Source organism: Taudactylus pleione, unplaced genomic scaffold (genome assembly GCF_031769625.1).
Source record: "Taudactylus pleione unplaced genomic scaffold, aTauple2 ptg000040l, whole genome shotgun sequence".
NCBI classification, from domain to species: domain Eukaryota; kingdom Metazoa; phylum Chordata; class Amphibia; order Anura; family Myobatrachidae; genus Taudactylus; species Taudactylus pleione.
Window position 1 is genome coordinate 27,332,707 of NW_028284442.1, and position 20,739 is coordinate 27,353,445.

Here is a 20,739-nt window from a genome sequence, read left to right on the forward strand (position 1 = left end):
TAGATGGAAAGGTATTTTTGCAGTGGTATGTCTAATACAGTTTTGCCATGAGTTGCTGACAACAGAAGGGTTAAACTGATCTTTGTCAGTGATGAAAAGTGGTAAATAACATTAAACACATGCACTTCAGTAACTAGCAGTCATCCTAGGAACCTTTAGGCTACACATAGTGGAGGGAGTCATTTTGTGGGCTGAAACGACATTGGGCCTATCTGCTCACTATTGCCTGTTTCATAGCAATTGCAAAAATATATATTTAATAATAATTGCTCTTAACTGTAATTATGTAATGTATCTCAAACGCTGAAGTTAAAAGTGAAAGTGCAATAAGGGACCAGTGTGGAACATTAAAGCTGTCCAGAATTTGAATTTTTTTATTTTTTTACAAAGTTTGTTACAGCTGAACAAATCCCAGTTGCCGTGGTGGCTAAAAATGCTCCCCGACAACCTTTATGTTCTCTAACCATCCAGGAACTGTTAGACATGGATGTCGTATGTCCCATTTCCATGGATGGGTCTATAATGCTGTGCTAGTACACTTCTGCATTCACCATTGACCACAGACTGGTAGTGTTCTAGAGCCCAGACTGTAACATATTATGGGGGAGATGTATCATGCTTTCTAGAGTGGTGAAGTTACCCAAAGCATAAAATAACCAATCAACTTCTAGCTAGCATTTATCAAGTACTTTCTATAAAATGATAGTTAGAAACTGATTGGTTCCTATGGACAATTTCTCCACTTTTTAGAATCACATATCCCCCTTTTTGGTGGTGAGGGCTCAGATTTGTAAAATGTTTGAGGCAAAGGCAGGTGCCTTTGGTTAAGGGGCAAAGGCTTTTATGTGTAGGGGCGTGGGGGTCATATCCACTGATGGTATACTTGCATCGCGGTATCAATTTTTTAAACAATATTGTTCCACTTTTCTGCACATCAAAGCTGGATCAATAACTGCAAAAACCGCCCATGCTCCACTACTGATGTGTTTTATTTAAAAAAAAAAATAATACTACATACATAACTATATGATCAGATCATTTGTTTCTCCATAATTACTAGTAATGTCTGGAAAACCTTAAGTCACAGGTCAAATAGTATAAAAAACTACAGTACAGATAGACAGGAGATTCCGTGCTGGAGTAGTAACCATTCCTGTACATTATCCTGTCTTTGTTGCCAATACAGAATTCTGTTTAGAGTTCTACTTTAAAATGCCTGATAAACTGCAAGGGATAATCCTATCTACCTGTGCTCTGCACTGCCCTCTTCTGTATGCATAAGAGGTTGCAAGTGCTTTCCCGTCCTGGGACAGAGAACGTCTTTTGGGTCAATAGCTTTGATTCAGTAAGTTGATCAATATGTCAGATGTAGGAATGCAGCTTCTCTGACTATTCCTCTTCATTAATTCCCCCCTTGGGTAAGATCTATCACACGCGCACAGCTTGTGTCTCAGAGGAATAAACTTGGCTTTCATCCACCTGCTGCCAACTATCCTCTGAATTTGTCCATCATGAAACGTCTCTCCTCCCTCGGCCTGTGTCTAACGAGTTATATAAGGTGCACATGTACAGTAAATGCTGCCCATTTGCCGGTGTAGCACTCTCTGGTCATCATTTTATTCAACTGTGCCCAGATCTGCTGTCATCTGCAAAGTATCTGACAATTTTGTGCGATTACACAGTTACATGTTCTTGCTTTTGATCTTATTCTTACAGCTTTCCCCTCAATAACACTTTCCTGACATCATCAGGGCCCTATTTCTTATCTCGTATTAGTGCCACACCTATGGCCCTGTAGCTTTTCTCCACATCTAGTCATGTTTGAGTTGCACCTTCAAACACTTGTAATATATATGTTTGTATATACTGGTGGTTCTCCAGTCCTCAAGTACCCCCAACAGATCATGTTTTCTGGATTTCATTAATCATGCACAGGTGAGTTGATATATTTTGCTGGTTCAGTATATATCCCACCTGCTTTCCACATGCAGAAATCCTGAAAACATGGCCTGCTTTGGGGTACTTGTGGACTGGAGTTGAGACACTGGCATATAACATCCCTTTTACTAACCACATTGCTTTTATTTTTTTTTGTGTGTGCTTTTCCCCCAAACCTGTTATCATCTAGACAGTTATCATCTTTGTTAGTTTATGCCACCTGTGGATACTACACAACCCTGCTGTGTGGCTGAAGGTACATGCTGCGCCCAGAGCCGACTCATGTTGCAACTAAGGACAGCAGCTCTGCATGTTTGCTAGAAAGGCCTTGGTGAAAAACACAGAATTGAAGCCTAAAGATAAACTTGGTAAAAATTGTAGTAGATAGTTTAGAAGCAGGTACAACAGTCAGTAGTTCAGAAATGCCAGCAGCACAAAATGTATTTCTCTTTTTCTGTTTGTGTATGATGGTTCCAATAGCAGAAAAGAAAACATAGACCCTATAACACAATACGTGTCCTTTGTTCCCCAGCACCCTTCTGCTTTCCATACCTCTCTACTGCTCCCATTTAGGTTAGGATAATCACCATTTGAGTGCTAAGACGCTACATCTTGATAGGGACAGTTCTGTCAGGGTCCGGGCAAAAGTCTGGGAGGTTTGACTGTTTTTTTGTTCTTTTCGCACCTAGCATGGTAGAGTTAGCGCTAAGGATCCTTTTAGGAGAAGGGAATGGGACGGATACAGTCCGATGCTTCGGACGCACTGGTCAACATCATGCGCGACTGCTGTACTCCCCTATGCGTGTGGCCATATCCCCATCTTTTCTCACTTCACCCACAAGAAATGTTGGGAGGCAAGTCCCTACCCTCTGACATTTCCATCACTCTTACTCACTGTATCAAACTCTGTTACCCCTGGTTTTCAATGTTAACCGAATCTTATACCTCACAACATGGCAGTTGAAAATATCTGTAAAAAATGTGGTAACTTCTGATTGGTTCAGCCACTCCCTCAGCTCTCCTCCAAAAAGTTTCACAATCTACCACAGCCTCTCCCCCAACTGGGGAAGCTTTAACTTTGTACAATGAATATGGATTGTCCCGTGAAAATTGGAACAATTGAATAAAATCCTTCCGTGAGCACTATTGTAAAGGACGTGTTTGCCCTAATTGTAATTAGCGGATTTAGGTCCTGATTCAGAGGTGCTTGCTATTTGCGGCCCTCGCTCTGAATCAGGGCAGATTTAAAAAAAAAAAAAAAATCCGCCTCCAGGCCGCTCACATAGCTGTGGGTGACCATCCACAGCTTATGCGGGCGGCCTGGCGATGGTCGCGATTATCTTGTGGTAGGGTCACGTCCACCGCAAGCCCCAGTGAACTTCCTGCTCTAATAGAGCAGGAAGTTCGCTACTGACATCACGTGAGATGTTAGTAGGGTCACCCACAAACGGCAGGCGTTCCTTCGGGAACACCTCCGTGTGTGCAGCCACCCCCTTGACCCACTTACAGAACGGGGCGAGCTGTCGATCAACATCGACAGCCGCCCCGTTTTGTTGCAATCCCTGAGCGACTGAAGTTCTCACTCGCTCTGGGGCTCGCGCACGCCACGTGCAGGTCTGAATCATGTAGCACATTTTACCTATGTTTCGGTCTGTTTTTCCAGTTACACAATTACATTGTATGGGGTTATTTTGTTATTTCCCCATTTTACCATTGTGCTAATTTATGCTGTAATACATTACCTGGAGTGTCACTGAACCTATACATAATAAGCCCCTATTTCCCGGGTTTGTCTGGGAAGAAGGCAGGGCAACTGTCTTCGGTACTGTGTTTTTTTTTTTATTCTATTTTCTCATACAACGTTCTGTCTTTGGGGCTGATTCAGGAATGTACGCTACTGCAATGGCAGCTGTGAGCCCATATGCAACTGCTGTGTGAGAAAATATGCTAATGCTGTAGCTGCATGGAAATGTATTGGGACGCCCACTGGCAGCTTCGTAGAGCCAAGCAAGTGCTTGTGGAAGTGTGATCTGGGCTGATGCTAAAAGCCTGCTGCCTTGCAGGTGTCCTGGGACACTTACCTCTGCCACTCGCTTGCACCTTCAGGCCATCGTCGCTCTCCTGGTGGACGGTCCTGGGATCCGGTTGTGGGTGAGGACGGAGGAAACAGACCTTCGGTGGAAACACGGGCTGCAACCAGATGACCTCCACTGGGGTCAGTAGTTGGTCATCATTGGCATTTTTTGGCCTCAAACTGGTTACCCCCTCACGTGCTAAGCACAAGTGTGAACCTGACCGGAAACGCCCAAAGGGAGAGCGGTAGGGACGACGTACAACACAGACTACAGACAACATAAATTCCACTCGCCAAGACGCCCTTGTTCACTTGATGGGCGGCTAGTCCTGATCATGTTCTGCAGTAAAGCACAGCAGCAACGCCCTTTGCGCAGCAGTATACTCACCCCTGACTAGCTGCTATGCTCGCCAGAGGCCCTATGCCGGCTATCTGCATTATCCCACAACACGTTTACATAATACCCAGCCATCCATAGATATAAAGCACAGCACACAGTGAATGAGTAGATATGACATAGCAAACCAAGTCTATATGTATAAACAAGGCACAGCACACTGTGAATGGGTATATATATATATATATATATATATATATATATATAATATAGGTCACACAGCAAACCAATAATATGGAAAAGAACACAGCAATGGTATATACACCTATGCAGGGGCTACCACCCTCTTCAGTTAATGGGCTGAATGTCCCCCTGACTTCTCTGGGCCTAGTGCCCCCCCCCCCCCCTACCTGCCTAAAGGGCATTAGTGCCCTTGATTCGACTGGGCCTTGTGCCCAACCTACCTAGAGCCTACCATCTTTCTATCTCAGGCCTAGTGCCCCTCCCTGCCCTGGCCTTTTTTTGTAGGGGCTACTACCTTCTTACTCCCCATCACAGTAATCCTCACTGAGAGCGGCATCGCTAAGGCCGATAATCGCACAACTGCTTAAATATCAACATTGCGTCCACATCTGAATTAGGCCCTTTGTGCTACCAGTAGCCCTGCCTGTTTCCCCATGCTCGTTCGTAGCTTGACCACTGGCCATGGTCATATGTCACGTGATCAACTAGGCATACATCTATCTTTTAAAGAATGTACACATTGTATTTCTGACATAACAATAAATGATAATCAGATTACTATTATTTGTGAGCCTAGAATTATTTAAAACAAAAAAGAAGCTTTCCTTTAGGCTGGTTACCTACTAGTAACACCAACAGGGCCAGATTAACAATGGGGCGGATGGAGCTACAGCTCCAGGCCTCCACATAAAAATAGGCCCATTGTCATGACAACATGATTTTGACTGGCCATCTGCTCTCCCCACGGTCAGCCATAGATCATAAGTAGTAAAATTGTATTTCTATTTACCACACAAAATTAAGCATTTTTTTCTTTTACATATTTGGGGAAACATTGGGTATAGGGGTGTACACGCCCACATGGCACTGGCCACACCTACACAGCACTGGTCACGCCTCCTCTGCTTCTCATAATAGGCCCTTGGTCATTTTCAGCTCCAGGCCCATGTGGCCCTCAATCCGGCCCTGAACACCAATGATTGCTTGTCAAATCCAATCATATTTTCATAACAGGAGGGGGGAACCACTTGCAGTAAATGCAAGTAAATGGAGCTTGCCGTGTTGCTTCCGGGGATGCTGCTACCGTGTTTCCCCAATAATAAGACACTGGCCCTCATTCAGAGCCGTACGCTCTGAGCAGAGCGCACGCTCTGAATGAGGGCCGCCCTCCATAAAAATGGAGTGTCCTCCAGGACGCTCGTATAGCTGTGGGTCACCACCCACAGCCTATACGAGCGTGCAGTTTGATGGCCGCGATGGTCGTGACCATCGCGACCATCGAAACTGCGAGCCGGAGCCTGCGGTTGAGGTTTTCAACCGCAAGCCTCGGAGTGATTTTGGCTCTATCAGAGCCCAAATCACTCCCACTGACATCACTAGTGATGTCAGTGGGCCAGCTTCTGATGGGAGGCGTTCCCGTGGGGACGCCCCCGTCAGGGAGGCACGCCCACCAAAGGGGGCGTGCTGTCAATCAACATCGACAGCACGCCCCCTTTGATCAGACACAACGAGCGAAGGACTTTCTTTCGCTCGTCGCGTCTGGCGCATGCGCACGACGGAGCTCCCTCCGTCGTGCGCATGCTCAGTGCAGAACATCGACCCACTTGCGAGCGGACAGCCGCTCGCGAGTGGGTCTGAATCAGGGCCACTGTCTTATTTTTTTTTTTTTGGTCAAAAAAACTCCATAGGGCTTATTTTTGGGGTAGGGCTTATTTTAATTAACATTGACAGCATCATGCCTTCAGTCCTGCTTTTATCCCCATCATGCCCTCAGTCCTGCTTTTATCCCCATCATGCCCTCAGTCCTGCTTTTATCCCCATCATGCCCTCAGTCCTGCTTTTATCCCCATCATGGCCTCAGTCCTGCTTTGCAATTCTTTACTTACCATTATTTTTTTTCCTCTTTTTTTTGGTTAGGGCTTATTTTTGGGGTAGGGCTTATTTTGGACAGTTTTTCAAAAGTAAGGGTAGGGCTTATTTTCGGGGTAGGTCTTATTATCGGGGAAACACGGTAGTCTGCCGCCGCAGTTGACAGCAGATGCAAACTGAGAAATTGTCACTGGAGCCAAAAAAAAGAACCCTTTTATTAAAAGCATCTTAATTCTAATTAAATTAATTATTTTAAACTTTTGGTAACTGGCTTTAAGGTTATATAGCACTAATGCACTTGTGTAGAACTGTACATAAAGGGAATAAATAATAACCAAAAATATTTTTTTTTTGGTTGAGAAACCTGTCTATAAGAGCCAGCAGGAATTTTAAAAATATTGCACTGTTGGACTGGGAAACAGTTACCAGCCTCATCCCCCGTGCATGGGTGTATTTGTTCACATATAGCAAGAACAAGAGAAAGTGCTGAGCTCTCACAGCATATAATTAATCTCCAGAGTGCTCTGTCTGTATTGTACAGATACCAGTAATATTTTTTGTCAAAGATTGAGACATTAGCTGCATCAGCAATCATTATTCTCTTCTTAAAAACTTGGTTGCTCCTGGGTTTTATAATCACATGTTGATACAGATGGGTACAGATTCATATAAAAATGTGTGTATATGTGTGTGTGTATATATATATATATATATATATTACTGTGTACGTATGTGTGTATACATGTGTAATATATATATATAAATATACACATATACATACATACACACTGTATATATTTACACACACACACATATATATATATATGTGTGTGTAAATATATACAGTGTGTGTGTGTGTATATATATATATATATATATATATATATATATATATATAATTTATACAATATAAAGTATACTTCCAGAGGCACAGTTATGGGCCTCCTGCCTTCAAAAGAACTGCACGCAACCCTTAATCTAAACAATGAAAAAACAGCCCCAAAACTACTGGCTCTCTGACACTTGTCCAAAAATGTACGTGCAACTTCAATTTCTCCGAAATTCCACCACGTACCACTCATACCTCCCACTTGCCCAAATATTCCTCCACATGCCCTCAGCCTGCCTGTTGCAACAAAATACCCCCATAATGTCAGACACTCACTGCCCATGTAAGCTCAGAAGTTCCCAGAATACTACATGTGAGGGGAGGTTTATCAAAGCTTGGAGAGAGATAAGTACCAACCAATCAGCTCCTGTCATTTTTCAAACACAGCCTATAGTCGTCATGTCACAGAAACAGGTTTGGGTTTGGTGCACTGCTTTTTATAACCTTTTGAACAGATGTTCAAAATGAGCAGCGATCCGGCCGGCCAAGCACGTCCACCACAGATGAAAATTTGTGCCGCAATGAAGGTCTGATTCAGGAGGACAGCCGCCTTTGAGTTAGTGATATAGCTGAACTGAACATCTCAGTGGGTACTATGCACAACATCGTTCATGAGCAACTGGGGTACAGGAAAAAGTGTTAACACTGGGTTCCAAAGCAACTCACAAGAGTTCCCAAAACCAGTGGGATGGGATTGTCTCTCGTGCACGTGACGTGGTAACCATGAGGAGGGGAGTGCAGTCCTGCAGTGTATTGTTACAGGCGATAAAGCGTGGGTGCATCATGAGACACCAGAGGCAAAGTAAGCATGAAATGGAAACACGCATCAACCCCACCTTCAAAGAGATTCAGAACTACTCCATCAGTACAGAAGGTCATGGCGACCGTTTTTGCTATGCTGGGATAGATGCCCTGTATACAGTTGAAACAAATGCTTAGACAAGTATGGGGATAGGGCCATACTTTTGATTGGAATGTGTATGTAATACCGGCTGTCAGGATGCCTCCTGTCACAATACCGACAGTGGCATCCCGATGGTTGTTATACTGACCATCCCCCTTCTCCCCCTAACCATCCCTTCTTGTATCCTAACCATAACCCTCCCCACCCCGCACCCTAACCATCTCCGTTAGTGCCTAAACCTAAGTTTCCCCACTTCGTACCTAAACCTAACCCTCCCCCCTTAGTGCCTAGCCCCCCCACCCCCATTGGTGCCTAACCCTCTCCCCTAGACCCCTAGGGGTGCCTAACCCTAACCTCCCACCAAAACCTAACGCTAACCCCGCTAATTTACCTAAACCTAACCCACTCCCACCCCCAGCAGCTAACACTAAGGGTGCCCAGGCTTACCTTCGTCCTCCTGGATTCTGGCGTCGGGATTAAGATAGGCATAGGTATTTCGACACCTATCCCTTGTTGGGATTGAGACCGGCGGCCGCGACATAACTACATCAGTTTTGATTATACGTATACAGTATGTACAAGTTGGATTCATTTATGCATTATGATTTTGTTACCTTATTTCTTTCTATTGTTCATTCTAGGGTGGGCACCTCCCCCTCCCCCGCCCCGGAAAGGTGCTTGGTCACTGCAAAAGGGGAGTGGCCTTGAGAAATACACCCCTTTTTATCAGTGTAGGGGGTGTACCCAGCACTAATGGAGATGTGGAGCTGCCCCCAGGCTCTCCCCATATTTTGAATAGATGCCGTGTACATGGCATCTATTCACTAGCTGGTGATTGTCCCTCCGGAACTCGCCCACCTCTTCCCCACGGGACACGGTGGCCCGCGGGTTGGGGCGGCTGTTTCAGCGGGGCGCTGACATAAAGGTAGAGCACATTTCAGCAATTCCAAATTAGGCAGGGCACGGTGCCCCGCTGAAACAGCCTAGCGGGAACACTACCCTTGTAGTTAGGCAATGTTAGGCAATGTTAGACCTCACCTTCATTTCTCAGATCTGGAATATCGCTTCTTCCCCCATTGGCAAATGTACTGTATAGTTACCTAAAACCTAACCTAAAACACAACTTACTGTTCCTAGACATGAACAAAGAATCACAAAATCTCACTATGAAAATCAGGGGGCAATTTTATATTGAATTTAGAAATCAGGAAGTTATCAACTTTCATTGATTTTAGACGGCTTCTATAACAAACAGAAATATAAAAAAGATAGGGATGGAGCAAATAGATCAAAAGCAGGGATAATGTTTTACTGGGTTTTTTTTTTCTCTGAATAAAACAATTTGTTTGTATCAAAGTTAATGTTCATTATTTCTACCATACGCCTCTATTCTATCTCCTCCTGCAAAGTATGCCACTTAATATATTTGCAGGCCATCACTTCCCGGCAGACTTTAGTTAATCTAGTATGCAGTATGTTCTCCCCACACTACTGCGTATCCTTAGATTTCTCACTCTTATGTGTGGGACTCTGTCATGTGTTTGCTATCAGCCTTTCATTATTAAGTTGTGTCTATTTTTGCCTGTTACCGCCCCATGTTCTCCTCTTCCTGACCCCCCAACCTCTTCACATTTCCTTTTGGCCTTTGCCCCTTATATACCTGGGGGCATACTGGGCAGAACTCGCAGGCTGGATTCTGTATGTTCGATGCTACAGCATTTACCCAGTAGGAGCTGAGCTGTAGCTGGACCTGTTGGTGCCACACTCTGTTCTCAAGGCGTTCCTGCGCTCCGTTTTCTGTTGTCATGGAAACTGTCAGCATGTCCCAGATGTGGCGAACTTTGATGTCCGTTCATGATGGAATCAGCCCAAAAATAACCAAAAAGAGAGGGGAGAGAAGACGAGGGTTGGGGTGGAAAGGAGTATTAATAAAAGGAAGAGACCTGTTAATGTGGATAATCCAGATTATATGCTATGTACATATGTTCTATTTCAAGGTGTAAATTAAAACTATTGGGAGTAATGTATTGGATACATTTCATTTCTGAATAAAAATATTATTACTACAAATTAAATGATTATATAAACTCTTCCAGAAAATGTTTAGGAGTGATTAGATAAGTTAAATGTTTGACTCATTTTAGATGAAAACCGTATTTCTATTAAGAAAGAGAGGTAGTGAAGAAAAATGGCCTTTGTTTGTAGTGCATTACATTGCAATAATGCATAATTGTAAGGAACATTATAATGTAGCACATATGATTAGCATGTGGTATCCTAGCACAGTAGAAGAGATTACTGCATTGATTACAGTAGCACAGTCAGTTTATGATTGTAGCTGCACATCCTGCAATTATTGTAGTTAGGCTTCTTTATTGGTTTGTTATGTTGATCACAGCAATCAGTCGTCTAACCAGACAATTGGCAGGTGGACTGCAAAGCAGATTTGCTAATTCTTCCAAAAAATGTTTTTGTTTTATTTCCCCTCACTCATGTCCGATGTCGCACCTACGTTTTTATGTTAGCTAAAAGCAACGGATATCTCCTGTTAATTCATGTCACTGACTGAAGTCTTTCTTTGTCTGATCTTTCCTGGCACGCTAGCTGTTTCCAGAGTGTCTCAAGTCATGAATGCTGCATGTAGAATTTCCACATAGCAGATGTTAAAACAAAAATAAAAAGCAGCTGAAATCCAAGTCCATTGTAATGAATGTAAAACGTTCTAGCCTTTCACACACAAAGCTGTAAAGAGCAAATGAACTATTAAAGCAGCATTTTTGTTAGGAGAGAAAAAAAATTCATAAACCTTTTTCCGATTTTTTTTTTCCCCGTTTGGTGAACAGCATAATTGATTATAAAATGCTGATGGTACACAAGCCTAACTCAGGGCATAGGGGTCAGTCAGAGGGTTATGTGACCTTAGATGCCCAATGCTCTGAGTGAGGAATTTGTACTGAAATCAGTAGTCATTGTGAGAGGCTGCCGGCATTAAAGCAGGTACAGCAGAGCAGGTGAGCACATCCTCTCCCTTTGCTGTCTGTTCTCCTCACAATCTATCGTCACCATGCTTGATCCTAAACTGAACAAGTGGTGAACAGATTGGCAGAGTAATTAAGAAGCGGCATGTTTGGGGCACTCAGTCAAGATGGAAGGCTCCTAATATTTGCCCCTTAGGATGTTGGGGCCTGAAACAAGGTTCTTGCTTAGTGTCGTGGGAGGAACCACCATGATAAAAAGTGTTGGGTGCTGTTGATACATGCTGAGGATTGTTATGCAAGTTTGTTGGCCACTCTGGTTCTTGTAGAACTCTGTTTTATTAAAATCACCTGAGGCAGGTGGGAGAGGTGCTATCCCAGGAGGTCTCACCTTCACATTAGGATGTGGAGTCCAGCCCACCCCCTCCTCTTTTTCCTATGTTTGTGTGTATTTAAGGTACACTTGAAGGTGAGACTCCTTCTCCTGGGCTCGCACTCCACCGACCTGCTCCAGGTGATTTGTAATTAGTATGCATTGTACACATTGGAATGGGCACTATTCTAGAGAAGTACTGGATGAATTTTTATAATGTATCAGTATAAAGGGATGTTAGGGGACCCACCTGATGAGGTTCACCTTGTCGTGATAGGTGGTCAAACATTTTTGGCTAAAGATGTACTAAGGCCCTCATTCAGAGCCGTACGCTCTGAGCAGAGCGCACGCTCTGAATGAGGGCCGGCCTCCATTTTCATGGAGCGTCCTCCTGGACGCTCGTATAGCTGTGGGTCACCACCCACAGGCTATACGAGCGTGCATTGTGATGGTCGCGATGGTCGAGACCATCGCGACCATCGAATTTGCGAGCCGGAGCCTGCGGTTGAGGTTTTCAACCGCAAGCTCCGGAGTGATTTTGGCTCTATCAGAGCCAAAATCACTCCCACTGACATCACTAGTGATGTCAGTGGGCCGGCTTCTGACGGGAGGCGTTCCCGTGGGAACGCCCCCGTCAGGGAGGCACGCCCCCGGTACGCCCACCTAAGGGGGCGTGCTGTCAATCAACATTGACAGCACGCCCCCTTTGATCGGACACAACGAGCGAAGGACTTTCCTTCGCTCGTCGCGTCTGGCGCATGCGCACGACGGAGCTCCCTCCGTCGTGCGCATGCTCAGTCCATAACATCGACCCACTTGCGAGCGGACAGCCGCTCGCGAGTGGGTCTGAATCAGGCCCTAAGAACCTTATTTAAAAACCGTGTTAAATGTTTACAATGTCTTATAACTGTTTTGATTATCAGTATTCTAAGTGCTTAGAGGGCCTGATTCTGAGATTTACGCTAATGCAATTGCAACTGCAATCTCTTACAGGTAGCAGTTGCTAAAATATGCTACTGCCTCCCAAAGCATAGCCAAGCATAGAGACGCCCACTGCTGCCTTCTCATATCTGTCCAACGATGTACAACAGCGTAAACATCGGTAACATCGATGCAGATTGGGCAGTCACTCAGCATGTAAGTCAAGTCTGACCTGCCTCAAACACTGCAGCTCTCCTGACACGCAGAAAGCTCTCATGCTGTAAAGGAAATCGCAATAGCTAATTTCTGCACACCCATGAAACTGTGTTTAAACGGTCCCGATACGCCTGCGTTTGCCTAGCCACCCCATTACATCCCCCAAACACTGACTACCTGTTATTCATTTTGCTAGTGAATCCCCAAGTGCAAGCGTGATAGCTATAAAATCACTGCGTGTGTGCAGTGCAGCATTTGCACATGCGCGGTGGCTAGCAACCGCTCAGTCTGGGTAAATATTAGCATTGTGGAAATCTCTGAATCTGGGTTACATATTTTTACAAACCTACTACTATTCTATTGGCCATGTAGTTCACAGGGTGTGTGTATATATGTGTGTGTGTGTGTATATATGTGTGTGTGTATATATATATATATATATATATATATATATATATATACTTATCTCTACTATTTTTTCTATCTACTATATAAAAGTGAAAATTTGTCCTGTTTTTCTATAGAAATAGACAGTTTACAAGCCACGATTGTGAAATTTTACACATGAGCGTATTAAAATACGGCGGAGGCAACTAAAACAATTAATTACTGTTAATTTATGAAAAACCACAATTTTTGCACAGCATTCGCCCTCTACAGGTCAGGGACGGAATTACAAAAGGATTTAGCTTATCTACTATTTTTTCTTTTCTATCTTCTCTACTAAATCTAAATTAATTACTGTTACTTTTTAATTAATTAAAAAACACAATTTTTGCATGGCATTTGCCCTCTACAGGTCAGGTACGGAATTACAAAAGGATTTAGCTTATCTACTATTTTTTCTATTCTACAGTATGTTCTCTACTATATAAAAGCAAATATTTGTCCTTCTGTCTTTCTATACAAATCTACAGTTTACAAGTGAAGATCGTGACATTTTACATAGGATCATATTAAAACACGGCGGAGGCAACTAAAAAAAATATTAATTACTGCTATTTTTTAATTTAAAACCACAATTTTTGCTGGATGCTCATTGTGGGGCCTCACGGCATATGGGTAGGGCCTCGGAGCAAGCATTTTGTGTTGTCATGTTTTGTCATGATCTTAATGTTTACTATCGAAGAGAGCTTTAGCAGGCTTTGCCAGCATTCTCAGCTCTCTGACTATACCAAATTAGGCAACAACATGTACTTCTTTCTTCCAACTGTGTCAAAATGATCACTTTGCAAGGACCTTGCTGTACTGTGAGCTGTCAAAATATTACACATGGAACACTTCTCCCAAAGTTTTTCTGCGCAGAAAACAGGGAGTCGCTGGAGATGGTCATCCTGGTATCAGAGCAACAGAAGCTCTTGGCCGTGTTTACACTGTACAGCCGACAAATTTTGAATTCTTTTATCTCCGAAGTTTGCTTTCCACCGTTACAGGTCCTGCTTCCTTTGAATACCTTAGGACTGTTGATGGCGAGAGGTTGGTTGGAGGATGATGTGTAAACAAACATTCTTAAAATCCCGGGCAACGCATATATACACACACAGGTTGAGTCTCCCATATCCAAATATTCCAAAATACAGAATTTTTTTAACATGACTGAGATAGTGAAAAGTTTGCTTTCTGATGATTCAATGTACACAAACTTTGTTTGAGACACACAGTTATTAAAAATATTGTATAAACTTACTTACAGGCTGTGTGTATAAGGTGTATATGAAACACAAATGAATATCATGTATGTAGACAAACTTTGTTTGATGCACAAACATAAATGCATTCTGTGTTTATATTTGGGTCCTATTCCCAAGATATCTCATTATGGTATGCAATTATTCCAAAATACGGAAATATCCAATATCCAAAATACCCCTGGTCCCAAGCATTTTGGGTATGGGAGACTCAACTTGTGACTTATGAACTTGCTGCTCCTTGATAAGTATCTGGCTTGGCTACATTATGCACTTTATGCTATTAACAAGTCTCCTCAAGCCCTGACATATATCATTCACTTTATGACGTGGATGTTTTAATGCTCCACTAAATGGTATTGGATAAAGTTTGGCTTTTCAAATGGATGTGCTGGTTCCTTTTTCTGGATCAACATTGTATGTGCCCTGTACTCTTTGACGTATTAAGGCGCACATCCACTAGGCGATATTAATGAGCAATTGAACGATAAACGATATTGTTATCGCTACATCGCTCATTAATCGTGCACAAATCTTGCACTATAATGTCGGAAACGACCAGCGATGCACGCTCCCGCTGGTCGTTCCCGACATCAATCATCGCCTGAACATGCTAGTCAATCTGCCGATAACGACAGATTGACCATGTTCAGGGATGAGGGAGGGTGCCTACACTGAATGACATATCGCTCAGTGTAGTCACTGCAGGGGCAGAGGAATGACTGTACAATTACAATGTTGTAATCGTACTGTCGTTCCACTATCTACTTGTGGATGTGCCCCTTTAGTGTGTGCTGCTGGTTTATATGGAATTATGTGCATGCTAGGCAATGACTGGTTTATTACCTGGTCTTTCAACTGTATGATATATTTTGGACATTTATATGCTGATCATTGTTAGGTGAGATTTGTTTTGTTTGTGAATGTACAGAGTTTGTAATGGAATATTAATGTAAGTAAAATGCAATCACTCCTTTCTTAAAGCCTCATCGGTGTACTGTACATAGCACCACAATAACAGACTTGCTCAGCATGCTTTATCATAACTTTTTTTTTTTTTAACATTTCTATTAAACTCTATTATCTCCTATTGGTCCCAGCTTGTAACTTTCAAAGAGATGTGCCCATTACTAGATTATCTTCACAGACAGCATTCCTGTCTAGCTAGTCCCATTGCATGTGTTTTTTTTAATGTTTAGTTACCGCATTGTATTTTAACAGTACTGTTCAAGTTATTCCAGAGATAGTACTGATAATACTCATTGATCATTGTTTTGGCTCTGTAAATGGATCTTTGTAATTATGAGGAAATTTCACAGATTAAGTTTTTTTCATTTTACGCTCAAAACAAAGTTGCAAAATAAATTTTCTTTTTTTTTTTTCTTATTACAAGAATGTGTTTTGTTTCTGTTATATAGGAGGAGACCTATGATTCTACTATAATTTATTATCAAAGATTCTTCCTCAGTTATTAAGAGGGAAATATGCTATTCCCTAGTGTTTATTAACAGCACTGACAGCAACATTTGCATATCCAATGGTTCCTGGTCCTACGATCTTTAGACACAGAGATCAATTTTCATGGTATGTTAAATACTCATACCCAAATGCATAGCACGGGATGCGGTCAGTATGCCGACGCTGGAATCCCTACACTTGTCAGAATACCGGCAAAAGCATCCCGACCGCCAGAATCCTGAAGGTAAGTACTGGGGTTAGGGCAGGGGTGGGGAACCTTTTTTCTGCTGAAGGCCATTTTGATATGCGTAACATTATTTGCGGGCCCGGTGCAGACCACGCCCCCTCCATGTGATGTCACACAGGGGCAGGGCCACAATAGTCTGATTACAGCAATGCCCGGAGCATCCTCAGGATGATCCGGGGAGCTGTAAGGGCAGCGGTGTGACCGTCTGAAGTGTCCTAAAGACGCTACAGGTGGCACTGCTGCATAGATTATGGCTGCAGGCTGCCATTCTATCCATGCTGCTAGCCAGATGAGGCTAACAGAAAAAAGCTCAGAGGGCCAGAACAAATGATCCCGCGGGCCTTATACAGCCCCCGGGCCTGAGGTTCCCCATTCCTGGGTTAGGGGGAGGGTTAGGGTAAGGGTTTAGTGTTAGGCACTAGGTGGAGTGTTAGGGTTAGGCTGTGTCTAGGCAGTTTAGGTTTAGGCTGCGGGAAGGAAGGGTTAGGTTGAGGCACATGGGGGGAGGGATAGGTTTAGGCACAGTGAGGGAGAGTTAGGGGTAGGGTTAAGTTAGGCTTACTTACCTGGGGGCATCTGCATTCTAACCTGGTCGAGATGCCAGCGTCTGTATTCCGACCGCCGGGATCCCGAGCATCAGCATCCTGTACCCAACCCGCATAGGACATCGTTCAGACTTATCGAGTGTGTACACACCCGTCGATGCACTTGTGATATATCGCTCATTGATAGAACGAGCAATATATCGCCAAGTATGTGCCTAGCATAAATCAACAGGGTTGTCCATCATATGGTTCGCCATCAAACCATTGTCTGAAAACCATTGATGGTTTGAACCATGGATGGGCATCCCTAGTAAGGCGCCTGTAATCTCATCGGCAGTTAGATTGTGAGCATTGCACAAGCCTGTGTAATGAGAATCACTTTATAACAGATTTAATCCTCTTACACACCATTAATGTTATCACATAGTCTCCTCTGACTTGTTCCTCTGAGTACACACCCATGGTATGAGGAAGCCTTGCACAGGTACACACGATCATGCAGAACGAAAACAGCACTCAGGGAAAGTGCCCATTTGCCTTCAGTAATTATACTAGTGGCATCATTTGTCTGATAAGAAACCACGCATAACTGAGTGTTTTTATGCGTTCAGCAGACAGAGTTTCAGGACCTTCTGTGCAATAAAATATTGTCTTTAATTACAGGCTTGATTGATTTCAATGAGTCTGTGTGTTTTCTAATCAGCCCAGTTGCATAAAATAAATCTTTGGATGACTAAATCAGACAGATGCTGCATAAAGGAGGCCATGCCCTATCGCCTACCACAGCCTGCTACCTCTCTGTCTAATGTCAAGTCACAGCGACGTGTTCCGCTATGTCCTGCAGGCACTGCTCAGGCAGCAGTTATTAGTGAAAAGGTGAGAAGTCCCTCCATGTCACTGCAGCCTTCACCCCAGTATCTACACATAATGACGACACCTCACCCTCAGTGGCAGGCCAGAGCAGGGGCAGGGCCGAGGCCTCTTATCTGATGCAGCCTGCTAGAAGTATGTATGGCAACCTCAAAACATTGGATTAAAGTCAGCGACGACCAAGAACCATTGGAACTCTGCCATCGATGGCAAACCCATCAAGCATGAGCCATTGCTGGTCAATGGGCAACCCTGTTAGGAGGGGTTATAGATCAGCAACAAGCTGAAAAACATAATTTTCACAGGAGAACATGTAATACTAAAATCAGAATTTATGTATTAAACCGTACCACACAAAAGAATTGAGCAGTGATTTTAACTTTGTCTTGTTCACGCCATTATTTTTTAAATACGCTGAACATGTGTCTTTGTAAAGAAAACAGACTTCATCAGATTTTCTCATGTGTTGTGACAGTAAATTGGGACATCCTATGATGGAAATAATGATCGCAGAAACTTTGTGACTAACATGGAGGAACGGGCTGGGTCCATAAATCGTACTAGGGCAAGGTTTCCTGTTTAATAGGTAGAGGGGAAACCGTAGGTTTGAAATACTTTCATTATTTCAGGTTGTTTTTTTTTTGGTTAAAGATGGATAACATTAAAAAACAAACTTTTTTTTCTTTCTTTCGCTGCACAAAACGGTTAGTTCTGTCATTTTGCTTTGCACATTCTGTTCAATTCAGGAAAGATTTTTACTGAAAAGACGCTTGATAACATCAGTCATGCTCCCCGTGTCTATTATCAGTACAATGCTCCCTTTCCCATTCTAGGAGAGGATTCCTAGCTCCTCTACTTAGCAGCGCTAGTGACAATGGCGACTTTATCACTGCCCATACATACCCGCTGTCAGCATCATTATTACGAGAATTGAAGAACGGTTGTGTTCTGATTTTCAAAATACTATATGGTATTGCTGTGTTCTTATTGCTGCTTATAATAAGACTATGAGAAGGATGTCTGCATAAAATTGCTTTATGAGCAATAGCTGGGAGTTTGGAGACAAGACATGAAGTTTTCCTGTAGTTTCCTGCCACTTAGTTGTTACACTCATGTTCCGTAGATAAGTTGTTCCATTATATATATGTGAAAATACAATTATACAGCTGTGTCCTCATATACCTAGCCTCAATACACCATGCAGTGCGAGACCCTGGTGGGGCAGGAGCGAGCCGTTATGTCCCATGATGCTCAGCTTTTTTGTTTTTGCACGGAAATGAAGCACAGCGGAAAAAGCTGCGGCCGCTGCATCGTAGCGCTTCGTATACAGATTCATACTCATTTGCGCACAGATGTGCAAATGTTGCATATTAAATTAATCATTGCAGTCTCCTGGTGCGTCTTAGTCGCATCGCATTGTGACGAAGACTGGGTACACACTAGACGATATGTACCCAGCCCTACCTCGGCAGCGACGGAAGCCAATTCGGTAAGTGCATACATCGGCAGCATGGCCCTCACTAATGACATCCCCCCTCGCCCCTACATGTAGGGCAGATGGAGGATGTCACTGGCGACCTGCGGGTGTGCGCATTGTCAGCGACATAGCAGGTACACACTAGACAATGTGCCCAATATGGTGATACGATCCGCCGGACCGGGCGACATATCGTCTAGTGTGTATACCCAGCATAAGATGCATTTCAGGACAAAAAAAAGCGCAAAAACAATGATTGGAGCAAGCAAAGTCGCACAGGACCTGGCGCACCGAGAGGGGCTGTTTGGAACGACTGCAGCAAGATTGTATGAGGACACATCTGTAGGTAGGTGTTTACATGGTAGGGACTTTGTACATACTAATTGTAATTAAAACATTTTTCTTCACAAATGTCTAAGTCTGGCACCTATAAGTTTTCCATCCCCCATTGTATGTATGTCTTATGTTTGCCTTTCAATCCTATAGTTCCTATTGATGCAACGCATGGAATTCAGATGCTGTACGTCTTTGTGGATATAAAGATCGACACGTCACACTTTGTGGACACAATTAGTTTCAACTTTCCACATGGTTCCTCACTGGCCTTTGTCAGCACCATCCAGTTTGTGCCATCACTCCAGGTAACTGAGTCCATATGGCTTCAGTATGTGTGAGGGGCAAATGTCATTGACTTGTGGGATAAAGGGCTAATTCCCAGATACCAATCAGGGTGGCAGTAGATGAGATAAATAGCAGGTAATCATATAGAGTATTACAATTCTGATCTTGTGTGTAAGCTCAGATGGTGGGGCATATATATATATATATATATATATATGCGTTACTGGGGTACATTTTTATCTAGAAAGGGGTAATTGTTATCGAGCTGGAGATTTACAATTCCAGATTTATTAGGCTGTAAGAAATCTGCTGAAGACCCAAATGACCAGTTGGGAGTATTGTGTGTAAAGGACACTATTGCACTCAAGATGACATTGTTTTGGGCCTCTGAAAGTTTTTTTAGGTCTCATATCCACTGGCGTAAATTTAAAGAGCAAAATACTACTAGTTTTAACGCTAATGCAATAAATTTAAGTGGGGAGATAATAGAACCTATTGAAGTCACCATACCAACTTCCAGTTATAAAACTTAGCCCGGTACAGTGTAAGCTTTGATGGGATCAGTATAGGTTTGGTACAGCTTATTCCAGAAGTACGAAGTATAAAATAGTGCAGGTCTTCGCCAAGGCAGTTTGCTGGTGCTATACAGGTCGTGGCCACCTTGTTAAGTACCTGACTTGACCGGAGATGGATTGGAAGGGATACTTACGGTTGGTAACGCATAGTAGGACTAAAGTCCGATTTCAGGACAGGCAGAAGACTAAGCAGAGAAAAGTAACCAGTTTTAGAAGACACTCATTAATGTAGATTTAACTGTTATTATGTGAGTTCAAAATTTCTGTTAACTTTTATTATATGTTTGATAAGCATGAACTTTTCTCTGCCTCTTCTTAAGTTTGGACTATATCAAACAGACTTCACCAAGCCAAATCTTGTTTATTGATTATTAAACTCTAGACCAGACATGTCAAACTCAAAATACCAATCGGGCCGAATATTCAAGGTCTAAGAGTGTGTGGGCCGCAAAAAAAAAAAAAAAAAAGTCATATGCAATTTTGAAAGGTTTATTATTAATAAAAACCAACAATAAAGTT

The 20,739-nt window shown here is 43.1% G+C and overlaps 1 protein-coding gene across 1 annotated transcript in view; it reads left to right on the forward strand.

Moving 5' to 3' along the window:
- DPH1 (diphthamide biosynthesis 1) overlaps nt 1-20,739 on the forward strand; it is a 279,881-nt gene that overhangs the window by 170,910 nt on the left and 88,232 nt on the right. Inside the window, exon 5 of the mRNA XM_088453866.1 lies at nt 19,511-19,665. Coding sequence (XP_088309992.1) covers nt 19,511-19,665 — 155 coding nt within the window. The remainder of the gene's footprint in view (nt 1-19,510; nt 19,666-20,739) is intronic.